This window comes from Sphaerodactylus townsendi, linkage group LG05 (assembly GCF_021028975.2).
Source record: "Sphaerodactylus townsendi isolate TG3544 linkage group LG05, MPM_Stown_v2.3, whole genome shotgun sequence".
Taxonomy (NCBI): Eukaryota; Metazoa; Chordata; class Lepidosauria; order Squamata; family Sphaerodactylidae; genus Sphaerodactylus; species Sphaerodactylus townsendi.
In genome coordinates this window covers 44,462,680-44,473,924 of record NC_059429.1, presented here as the reverse complement: position 1 = coordinate 44,473,924, position 11,245 = coordinate 44,462,680, and the positions used below count along the sequence as shown (strand labels likewise).

The 11,245-nt window shown below is 53.8% G+C and overlaps 1 protein-coding gene and 1 long non-coding RNA gene across 3 annotated transcripts; one reads left to right on the top strand and one right to left on the bottom strand.

Moving 5' to 3' along the window:
- Positions 1-240: 240 nt before the first annotated feature.
- On the bottom strand, positions 241-6,795 carry BARHL2 (BarH like homeobox 2). Of its 2 annotated transcripts, none has more exons than XM_048498450.1 (3): positions 5,278-6,490; positions 3,411-3,636; positions 241-1,396 (listed from the first exon to the last, which is right to left on the bottom strand). In XM_048498450.1, exons 1-3 carry the CDS (start codon positions 5,891-5,893, stop codon positions 1,084-1,086), a joined length of 1,155 nt encoding a protein of 384 aa, XP_048354407.1. In that variant the 5' UTR covers positions 5,894-6,490; the 3' UTR covers positions 241-1,083. The 2 variants fall into 2 exon arrangements, with proteins under 2 accessions (XP_048354407.1, XP_048354408.1); XM_048498451.1 differs by lacking the exon at positions 241-1,396 and having other exon boundaries at positions 3,467-3,636; positions 5,278-5,837; positions 6,351-6,795.
- A 1,118-nt stretch (positions 6,796-7,913) lies between these two features.
- Positions 7,914-10,239, top strand: LOC125433708. The gene is made up of 3 exons (XR_007244651.1): positions 7,914-8,395; positions 9,395-9,578; positions 10,090-10,239. It is a non-coding gene; the product is annotated as an uncharacterized LOC125433708 (long non-coding RNA).
- The last annotated feature ends 1,006 nt before the right edge of the window (positions 10,240-11,245 follow it).

The window sequence follows — 11,245 nt, the reverse complement described above, 5'->3', positions numbered from 1 at the left end:
AAGCCAAACTCTTCCCCAACTTCTCAAAGAGTCAAATAAAACTAGCCCACTCTGGGTCGAAACTTTTCGTTTTCTTTTGGGAGCCAACCTTCATACAGGAGGCGTTCTTTCTATCTTTTCTTTTCTTTCGTTTACCACCCCCAGACTGCACAAAACAGCCCTTCCCCTTTCACAACATAAAACATCCCTCGTGCATCGCCGGAAAAATTAGTTTGCTTAGAGCTGCGCATTTGTTTAAAAAAAAGATAAAAGTTTATTTCTTTTTCTTCCCTTCATTTTTGCCATTTTCAGTCCTCAAAAAAATCTATACTTTTTTATCATCTAAACATTTGTTTTACTGAATCAAAAAAAAGAAAAAGAAAAAGGAGAGAGGAGAGGAGGAAAAAAATTTCTTTGTTGTTTGTTCTTTGTTGTTGTTTTTTAACTAATGCATAATAAGTGACTTTTGTTTTCAGGGGACAACATATAATAAATATGATATATCACTTCGCACTCCGGCCTGTTCAAACTGTACATAATTTATATCTATATATATATATTTATATTATATATATATTTATAGAATACGGAGCATGCCACTTTTCAGTAAGAAAAAAGGTCATGAGAATTCAGTGCAAACTTCTCCGTTCCCCCCCAGCCCAGCCCAGCCCCCTTCCTGGTCTTCTGAGATCTAGGTTGGGGGAGGGGGCATCGTTTCTCTCTCTCTCTCTCTCTCTCTCTCTCTCTCTCTCTCTCTCTCTCCTTTGTGTCACTCCAGAGTCTTTGTAGTATCTGGCCGGGTCTCTCGGTCGCGCTCCTTTTTTTCTTTTCTCGTTCTCTGTCTCTCTCTTCTAGAGCCTCTCCACCCCACCCCCGGTCCCCGCGAAGGGGATGCGGGCTTCACGTACTGGTTCCAGAGTCTCTGCGCTCTTAAGCCGACCGGCTTTGGGGGGGCTGCCTGAAGAAGATCTCCCCCGTTTGACTCCCCGCCCGCGTCTCTTCCGCCCCCCTTCTCAATAACTCCTTTTGGCTTTGGGGGGGGGGGGTGCAGTCTGTTGGCTGGACTTGGGGGGGAGCCAGGGAGAGGGAGGCCAGGGAGCTTTTTCACCGCGGATGAGGGGTCCCCGGGATGGGGTTGGACAAGGGGTTGAGGGCCGGCTGCCCCCCGGGCCCCAGGCCGTGGATCAACACGCGGGGGACCAGAGGCCGCTGGAGCTGGGGGTGAGGAGCAGGCGGAGTCCGGTACATGCTACTGTACATGGCCGCGGCGGCTGCGGCGGCCGTGGTGCTGTCCATGCTGCCCAGCAAGCTGGGGTGGTAGAAATAGGGCGACGGGAACATCCTCTGCAGAGCCGAATAATTCCCAGCTTCGGCCAGCAGCTCCAGCCCCACGGCCGTTTGCCGCTTCCACTTGGTCCTGCAAGAGAGGGAGGAGAGGACAGCCGCTAGGCGAGGTCCAGAGAAACTGGGAGGGGGATCAGAAGGGACCCCCCCTCCTTAAACGCCCCTTTCCTCAGAGGAGCAGAATCAAAGGGCCACTTGGGCTTGATTCCATCTGGCTTCCGTTGCGCTTCGTTTTAAAAAAGGATCTGTCCCTCAGGGTTAGGGGTAACTTCTCCAAGCAAGATCCAAGCTCGCATTGCAGGGCGCCTGGCGAACAATTATGAATAAAGGGACGCACAATTATGAATAACCGGCAATCTCTTGGAAACAGAATGGATGAAAAATTCCCTTCCACAGACACCAGATCTGGCACAGATCTGCCTCCCTGTCTCTTGGGGAGGGGGCCATCTACACGGGAAGAATTCCAGTCGTAACCAGACCACTGAAGTGTCACCCATGATCTCACCGGGCCTCCCTTTCTCTTCTCTCCCCTTCTCACCCAACCCTTCATTCGTCTCTCTTGAACGGCTTAGGCACCCAACGCCGGCCGGCAGGAGTCAAATAACCCGACAAACCTCTGGAAGGGAAACGGGGCGAGAAGCGCCTCCTTAATAGCTCTACACCTATTTCCCCTTCTCGGCAAATATCTCCCCCTCCTCAGCTTTTTTTTTTTTTATGCGCTTTATTTACACCTCAGCTAGACGGTGCTGGGGGAGAGGTCAGCCTGGCGTTGGCATTCTCCTCCCACCGCAAAGTCATCTGAAACTGATGGGATTCTAGATATGCGTTCTAGAAACAGGATCCAGAATCCTAGAATAATTTAGAACGTTCTGCTTAGAAGTCTGTTATTCGAAAAATGGGGAATCTTATTTTTCTTCTGTGGGGGGGGGGGAGATCAGGGAATTGAAGCAATTTGGGAGTCTGTTCCAGAAGACCCAGATTTCTCCCCCCCCCCTTTTATTTTTTTACCCCTGCAGTTGGAAATAATCTAGGAAGGCTGCCGCTCGGGAGTGCAGGGGGGGCGCTCTGTTTTCCGGGCTACCTGGCGCCCCATTCCCAGGCTGCATCCCTGTCCCTCTTTGGAGACCTCCCCCCCCGCCCCGCTCCCCGTGCGAGCAGGTGGATCCCCGCACACGCTGACACATCCCTGGCGCACACGGCTCCTCAATTGCGGCCCAATTAATAAACATGGCGCTCCTGTTTAGATTGGCGACAAATGACACTAATGTTTTCCGACAGAATTAGGGTGGCTGCAACCGTATGTAATGAGACAGAAAATTATGGCAAAGATGACAACTGGACGCGGTTTCCCAACCCCCGCAGTCGTCCTCTGCGAGATACTCGCCATCGCCCCCGCTTCCCGGTCTGGCAGCGCCTTTGTTGCTGTTGATTTTTTATTGCTTCCAAATAATAATAATAATAATAACAACAACAACACAAATACTGACTCCGGGATTCTCCTCCCCTCCCCCCCTTCGTTAACACGCTTGCCAGATGCGCTCGCCGGGAAACGATTGCGGGGTTAGCCCCGAATTAAAAAGCTGACTGCACAGGCTGGGGGCTGGCGCTTTGGGGTCGGGGAGCCGGACCCTGGCAGGTCACCCGGACGTGGCCACGTGGAGCCGCCTGCCCCATTCACGAGCCCGTTTGGGCCTCCTCGGTCAGCCATCGCTTGGACCGACAACTGAAGGGGCTTCTTCCTATCCTCTGGGTTTCTGGATCCTGCTGGTTGAAGGGTTCCCTTTATTTACAACAAGAAAGAGGGGTCTGGAGCCGCCGGGAGAATCAAAGGCCTCCTGAACTGGGGGGCCCAGACACACAGGCCCGAGCTCATCCCAGGCGCAGAAGCGGAGAGGCAAAGTGTCTTGTTTCAGACGTCACCTGACTTGGTTGAGGTGGCTAATTCAAGTCCTGACTGGGGGTTCCAGATCCTCCCCCACCCCCCAAAAATTATGTTTTCATACAAAGACATTTGAAAGAAGAAACGGAGGGACCTGGAAGAGACCCCCAAGACCTCCCCAGCCTGGCCGCGGCTCGGCCTGCCCTACCTCCGGTTTTGGTACCAGGTTTTGACCTGGGTGTCGGTCAGGTTGAGGGCGGCCGCCAAGTCCATGCGGTCTTGCACGCTCAGGTACTTCTGCCGCTCGAAACTGCGCTCCAGCTGGTTGAGCTGATGGTCCGAGAAGGCCGTCCGCGCCTTGCGGGGCTTCTTGGCTCGCACAGGGGGGCTATCCCGGCTGCTTGTAATTTCACGATCGCCTTCTTCTTTCGTCCCTAAGAGGAAGTCACAGGCTCGGGGTTAGAGGAGGGGTTGGTCGCGAAGGCGCGGGGTCAGCCCCGAACTAACAAGCCAGATTTGGGGGTTAAAACCTGGAGTGGGGAGCGATTGCCTTCGACAGGAATGCTCAACAGGACAGCTGAAAACTGCTCCACAGGACACCAACACCATCATCCCACACACATAAAACGGGCAATTCACAACTGCTCAGGTTAGTTAGCAATACTGCCCCCCTCCCCCCCCCCCAAAAAAAAAGATAGGCTGTGAAATTAACAGGCAGTCGTGATGAGGCGCAGCCAATTCTCTAATACCCTTTGCCTAGAAGAGGCGACTTCCCTCCGGGTCCTTTGCTTCCCTTCCCTTTTCCACGTGTGCTGAGAAACCCTCCAGACAAAGCCAAGTTTCGCGTGAAGGTTTGCCAGGGCTGAGGGGGTCGGGTCGGACCCAGTTCGGCCAAGAGCACGCGGCAAGGTTTCGGCATTTTGGATTTGGGTGGTTTTGTCTGTTTGCCGGCTTTTCTTTTTCGTGCAGAAATGTTAGGGAAGAATCGATCTGCCAATCCATCTGTCTCGGTGCTGGGGTAGTCCCCCACCCCCGCAGACACGCTCACGTCCTCTCTCTCTCTCTCTCCCCCTTTCTCTGCGCTCCTTGATCTTCCCGGCAGGAAGAACAATAATCTCTCTAATTGACCCACTGGGGAGGTTGGTGCACCAACTAACCGACCAAAAAAAAAAAATCGCTAGACGAAGCTGTACATCTGGTTTTTTGGACACTCTTATGCTAATGGCGAAACGAAGAGCCTGCCGGAGCGGCTTTCTGTGGGCCCGCTGCAAAATATCTGGAGGCAGCAATATTGGCCAAACGTGGGGGGCTCTTACGGCCGCTTTTCAAGGCGCCTTCTTCCCCCATTAGGAGAATTCCCTTGGCGCCGAATATTACCCACGCAGTGCCGCAAAAGATGTGCTTTTATTACAAACCTCCCCTAACGTTCCCCGAGACCTTGACCCTGAGCTGCGCACTCCAAGGGTTCGCTTTGAAACAGAGAAACTGGACAGTAAACCTGAACCGCTGGGCAAAAGGAAAACAAAAACACGGAGGAGAGAAACCCTCCGCTTCCTTGGAAACCTCCTGGCCAACTTGTCTGATCCACTCAGTGTCGCCAAGCCGCGTCGAGGAAACGTGCAAACGAGGGGGCCCTTCAAAACCACCCGCATTTGCCTTTGCAAATGTGAAATCCACCCGGCTGGCCTTTTGTTGCTGTCGAAGAGCGCACCTTCCCGCTCGTTTTCTCACACCCACAACTATATATCTATTTTAAAAGCGCAACCTGGCTTGGGAAAAATACACACGCCAGGGGTGGTGGTGGTGGTGGTTTAAGGGAGCGTTTTTGCGCATTTCCCCTGTCCCCGTTTCTGGCCGGGGCTCATGGGCGTTTGGGGGAACGGCCGGGCCAGCGCCGTGTGGAGGAGCGCCATTCGAAGGCCACACGGACGGTGGGGCGCGGTGGGGAGCGAGGGGGTGGTGGTGCTGGAGCGCGGGAGGCGAGGGAGCGGTGGGCTCTGCGGGGGAGATCCCAGTGGCCCGGTGCTAGCGCCCCCCCCTCATCCCCCCCCCCCCAGCCCCGTCCGCGGACTCACCGTGGCACTTGAGCTCGTTCTGGGCGTCGTCGCGCTTGTCGAGCTTGCTCTTGGCGTCGTCCTGCTCCAGTTTGGGCCGGAAGGTCTCGGCGGCCGCGTTGGCCTCGGCTTTGGGGGTGTGGTGGGGCGACGAGGCCACGCTGGTGCTGTACGGGGCGCAGGCGGCCAGCGGTTTGCTGTCCCCCAGGATGTCCTTGATGAGGAACGAGGAGGTGGAAGTCCGCGGCCCGGAGCTGCCCGGGGGCTGCTGCTGCTGCTGCTGCTGCTGCTGTTGCGGGGAGGGCTGCAAACTTGGCGGCGGCGGCGGCTGGCCGTGGTGGAGGTGGAGGTGCTGCGGAGGAGGAGGCGGCGGCGGCGGCGGCGGCGGGGGGAGCGCGTCTGGCGCCAGGTGCGGCTGCTCGGGGTGCTCCGCGGTGACCGAGATGGGCGACGAGGGCGCCGTCCCCACCGTGTCGATCTCCGAGCAGGGCGACGGCGTGGCCTGGTTGCGAAAATCCGCCGCCCGCGCCTCGCCGTGGACCGCCCGAAAGTCGCCGTTCATCCCGCCCGGGCTGCCGGACCTGGGGTTGGACAAAATCGTGTCTATTCCAAAACTGGAGCCGCTGGATCCTTCCATGGCCGGGCTTCACAGAGGCGCCTTCATCCCCCAGGCTGGCCGCACACGGTACTGGCGCGGGGGGCGAGCGATGGCCGGCGGGGGGTGGGGTGGGGGGCTGGAGGGAAGAAAGGGGGGCGTCTGGAAGTTCGTGCCAAACACCGCTTTAAAAACGAAGCGGGTCAGTGATGGGCTGGAATCCGGCAGGCGAGCGGTTTTTTAAGAGAAATTATTAAAAGGAGGGGGGGAGGAGAGAGAGATACCGTGAATGGCGACAAAAGGCGGACAGACACGCGAGAACCGGGGAGAAAATGGAAACATCCAGCGACGGAGGGAGAAGAAAGGGGGCGAGTGGTGAAGGAAGTGGGGGGGCTGGAGAGCCACGCGGGATCGTCAGGCTGTGCCAAGGCCGGGACCGCCGCCCTCCCCCCGCGCCGGCCAGCCTCTCCCCCGCGAGCTCTCCCCGGTCCAGGCGCACCTGTTCGGCGGTCGGTTCAGTGGGCGCAGAAGGGGGAGCGGGGCCGCCCCTGGCCGGCCGGGCCAAGCAGCATCGCCCGGCGCGGGGCGGCGGAGAGGCGCAGGGAGCGCAGGACGCCGGCGGCTGCGCTGACTGGCGGAAGGCCGGCTGGGCTGCGCGGCGCGGCGCCCGATCCCCCGCTCGCAAGCCCGGCTGGCTGCCTCCTCTGCCTCTCGCTCGCCCTGTCTCCCGCGCCCGGGAGTTATTGAACTTTCTTGGAAAGTTGAGGCGTGGTGCAGCGGGGGGAGGAGGAGGAGGAGGAGGCGCCCAGCCGCGGCCACTGCCTGCCTCTTCCTCGCGCAAGCCGGCTCCGCGCGGGGTCCCAGGCTCCGCCCGTGACGTCACGGCCATCGCCAACCAGGCGCCCCCCCACCCCCGCTCGCCGCTCATTATAAACCCTCTTCAGGGTTTGGGTGGGTGGGATGTTGTGGGTTGGGGTTGGGGGGTTTTTTTGATCCGCCTTAGAGTAACCCCCCCCCCTCTATTGGTGGACACAATAGCCCAACCTGACGCTGGGCCGTCGACAGCCAATCGGAGGGGGGGTGGGGTGGAGAAAGTGCCGGGCGGGAGGACCTTGTCGGTTTCAGAAGTGGGATTGTTCTTTTTCAGAACCGTCTCCCTCCCCTCTTCACTTGTTGTGGATATCAGAGCAAAAAATGTCAACTGTTCACATCACCAGCACGTCAAGAAAAGAGTAACAGATAATTTTTTTAAGTGGAGAAAAAGAGAAAGATTTTCCTTTTGAAGAGGTGAGAGAGAACAGTTGCACCCCCCTTTTTTTTACACTCCCAGTAGGATCTCACCTGTCCCAGATATTTAAATCTAGAGAATACGTGATAAAAGCGAAACAAGTTTCCACGCAGGGAATCCACTTATTCACAGGGGGCCGATTCCCCTGCCCTCCTTCCCTCGTGGGGCCTTGGCCCGGGGAGGGCCCTTTGTGCCCCACATTCTTGGACAGCAGAAACCGGCCTGCCTTTTTCCTCTAGGAAAAGGTGTGTTAGGCTGTAATTTCGGTTTGCGTTTGGGCGGTGCAGCGGAGGGTGCTCTCCAAGAAGCAGGAAAGAGAAGCGAACTGAGATCTCCAGTTAAAGTCTGCCTGGGTATTAATCTGGAAGAGGAACTAGTTGGGACAAGGAGAACAAACACTACGGCGTGTATGTTGGGGGGGTCCAACTCCTGCAGGTCGGTCCCTCCCCCCCCCCCCCCCCCTGGATCTGCTCCCCTGGTTCAGGCGCCTCCCAATGAGAATTGGAGCAATTACGGCCTATCCGCCTGGGATTGCGTGGGGGGCGGGGGGGGACTGGTTCTCGGGCTGTTCGGGGGTGGGGGTATCAACTTGTGTTAATTTCTCTACGACGACAGGACTCCAACCTGTCTCTTGTTGAATGTCAGAGTAATGGGAAGTGCCAGTGACAAGAGGACGTATTACTTCTGATTAAGTGCCGTGTCAACCTAATTAGCAGAGTAATTATAAGGTGCTAATGAATGATTCAAAGTTCGGCGAGTTGCATTTTACTCCCAACTGCCGTTTTAAGGACCCACAATGAGGGTGAACCGGTCGCTGGAGCAAGGAGAGAAATCTCTCTCTCTCTCTCTCTCTCTCTCTCTCTCTCTCTCTCTCTCTCTCTCTCTCTCTCTCTCTCAGTCACAAATGAGAAATCCAAAGGGTTCCCTCTGCGTCTCGGTCTTTTTTAGAAGGAACCCAAAGCGTGCTACATAAATTCGCTAGGCGGGTGGATATTTTATTTAAAGCGAGGAATGCATTCAATGCATATGTTTCCCCATTCTTAAGAAAGAAAAATGTCGTTTATGGGGAGGGGTTTGAGACCGAAGAGGCAGTCATGCCCCCTGGATCTTTAGCGCTGCATCTCTGCAATGGGGTGGGCTTGTGGAAAAGAGAGCAGAAGGGTGCGAGTCCGTCCCGGTGCGGCAGAAGAGGAGCTCTCCGCCAGCTATCCAGAGACTGGGGCGGGGGATGCTCCATGCGCTTCCAAGGGAGGCAGGTCAGTTGCCAGCAGGTTGGTCTCCCATCCAGAGAAGCCAACAAACGCGAAACCCCCTCGCCCCCCCCCCCGAAGGGAAAGCAGATACCTTCGTGAGGTCTTCTCTCTTCCGTGCGCCGGGACAGGTGTCTGCCGATGGCTGGCCGGCTTCCTGGTCCCTGGGATGACTTTTAACAGCTAAAAGCCCCCTTCCCAATGCTTCGAGTTCCCCTCCCCGCCCTGCTTCTCCCCCCCACCACCACCACCACTTTCTCCTATCACAAGTAAAGCTGGGAATCCCTTGCAGTTCTTGATGGATCGCTGGGTGAGGCAGGAGGCAGCCCGGAAGGTTGGCGTGGCGGTTCCCTTTGGTGGTATTTTCCTTCCTCAAGGATATTTTCCTTACCCAAGGAAAACCCTACGCCAGGTTAAAGAGATCAGTGCTCAAAACGTGTTGGGAAGGTGGTGGGGAAGGAAAAGAGAGGCAGAGTCAGTTTTCGATCTGAAATAACGGGGCGCGTGTTGGGGGGGGGTGTTTCAAATGCTAGTCTGAATGCCTCTAGATTCCACTGATTCCACAAACTTCCCTTTCAATGCAAGGCATAATTGGGAACCTTTTCAAAGGCTAGCATCTGCGGTCGGCAGACTTCTTGCCAAAGAAGTCGCCTTCGTTTCAAAGGACTTCATTCCCCCCAAATATGTCTTGTTTGGAATCACAGCCGCCTTTTGACGCCAATGGACCAGGCTGCAAAGTGTGCAAGGAACAGAGTGGGCAAAGGGGGCCCTGCTGTTTTCTCGGGTGAGCAGTCTCGAAGGCAAAACTCGGAAAGAGCAACGCTGTCTCCTGGATCTGTTTCGTCCAAATCTCCTCTCTAAATAGTGCAGTTCATTTAAGTTTGGCTTTGTTGTTGAAACTGTCCGGGAGGCGGGGGGGGGGGGCGGTTGGGGTAGCGCCTACATAGTTTTTGTGTCCTGTGAGGAGACAGATTGTTCAGTAACTGTTTTTTACTCTTCCCGCAGTATGTGAGAAGGAAGACGCTGCTAATACAGATGTGCCTTACCGACGTTTATCTCTGGCCGAACAAGTGTGGAGGAGATCACGGTGACCTGCTCGATTTTTTTTAATCAATGATCATATTTCTGGCAGAATCTGGTGCAATTCAGCCGGAAGTCCGAGTCGCCAAAAGACACCCACCTGATGGCTGTAAGTGTACTAAGTTTTCATGAAGATAAGGTAAAGTCTGAAAACACCATTCTTCGGCTGTGTAACTTAGCAATGCTGACGGCTGGAGTGTTCCGAGATCCGCCTTTCCTCACCGATTAGATTTTAAAGAAAAGTCCAATTGGGTCCTGAATTGCCCAGAAAGATGTGGGTCATTTGAGACCAGTGGGGAGAGATTAATTTACTCTTTCGAAGTGATGTAACGACGGGGGGGGGGGCGTCCAAACTTAACCAGAACCTGTCTTTTGACAACTTACATCGATGGCGTGCTGAGAGTGTACATATACAGTTAAAGGCATTTAGAGCTTTGGGAAATTAAGCGGGGGGAGGGAAGAGAACTGTTCTGAACTCTTTCAAGATGGCTTGCGTGTCATTAGGAAGTCCCAGATCAATTCATTGCTCCTTCGGTTCAAAGCACGCCTTTTCTTGGCATCTCCTGGTTATTTAAAATACATATACACTTAAATTGTTTTTATTTTATTTTTTCTTTTAGGCGAGTTTCTTGGCCAACTGATCGGGTTCGTCATCACAAAAGAAGTTTTACATCTAATGCAACAACAGTGGCTGGAAAACAATTGAATTATCTCTTTCTCTCTCCCCCCCCCCGTTTCCACATGCAAGTTAACTTTGATTTAAAGCAATTGAAAACAATGTTTAAAATACTGCTGTTTTTTCTTTCTTGTGCGCGCGTGTTTAAGACGCCTAGATTTCTTTTTGAGTTGGTGTGTGCACGCGTTCGCATCTCCTCTTTAAACAAGTTTTGGGATTTCAGAATGTACGTGCATTTAAATAGGTTCCTATGGTGGGCTTCTAGCTGACCTGCTACCACCATAGAGTCACCACAGAGAAGCCACAAATCCGATTTTCTGTCCCCCACAAAGAATTATACTTTTTCATATCTCTTCCCTGATGCTTAGTTTTTATTCCAAAACAATCATTCACCTTGAAAATAACAGAAAACACTTGAACAGTAAGTGAAGGCGACTCTAGACTGGAGGTCTGGAAATTTCAGATAGTACTCGAATGAAAGTAAGGATGCATTCCTTGGTTTGAAAGAAAATTTTGGAAATCACTGTATCCCCACCGTTCATATGAAGTTGCAATGACATGTTCCTCCACTAGGCGGCAATAAGAGCAATCTCTAATGTCTCCACAAAGATCTTCTTTACATTTAGGTCTACAAAAGAGGTACTTCTGATGCTCTCTGTCGAATCGTTGACATCTTGCCAGGAAGGAGGTTCCAACGTGGTATCATTTCATATTCAGAAATTAACAATCTCTTTGGTTGTTGAAGGCAACTGTCCCGAGACAGAAGTGGCGAATGCCTCGCAAATGAACCGTAAAATCTAAGCGCCCAGTCCAACAGGAAATTCTTGGGAGCAAGTTCCATTGAAATGAATGCCTTTGCGCTGCTCCAGTTCATTTCACTAAATCATGACCAAGATAAACCCCAGTGCATCTGACTGTAAACCTTACATTCGAATCAGGTCGGAAGAGAAACTGATTTTATTATTAACTGTATCGTAATTTCTTTGACCAACCGATCTTAATCCATTTAAAAGGGGGGGGGGGGGTGGAGTAGCTCACACCTAGAAGTGATTGCAAACTTAAAGGAATGTGTTATACCAGATTCGGTTCTTAAGCTATTG

Excerpts from the sequence above, each read along its gene's own strand:
- BARHL2 (XM_048498450.1), bottom strand. The coding sequence starts at position 5,893 with ATGGAAGGATCCAGCGGCTCCAGTTTTGGAATAGACACGATTTTGTCC. Across the intron at positions 3,637-5,277 it reads GAACGAGCTCAAGTGCCACG|GGACGAAAGAAGAAGGCGAT; the intron begins GTGAGTCCGCGG and ends ACTTCCTCTTAG. Across the intron at positions 1,397-3,410 it reads ACCTGGTACCAAAACCGGAG|GACCAAGTGGAAGCGGCAAA; the intron begins GTAGGGCAGGCC and ends CCTCTCTTGCAG.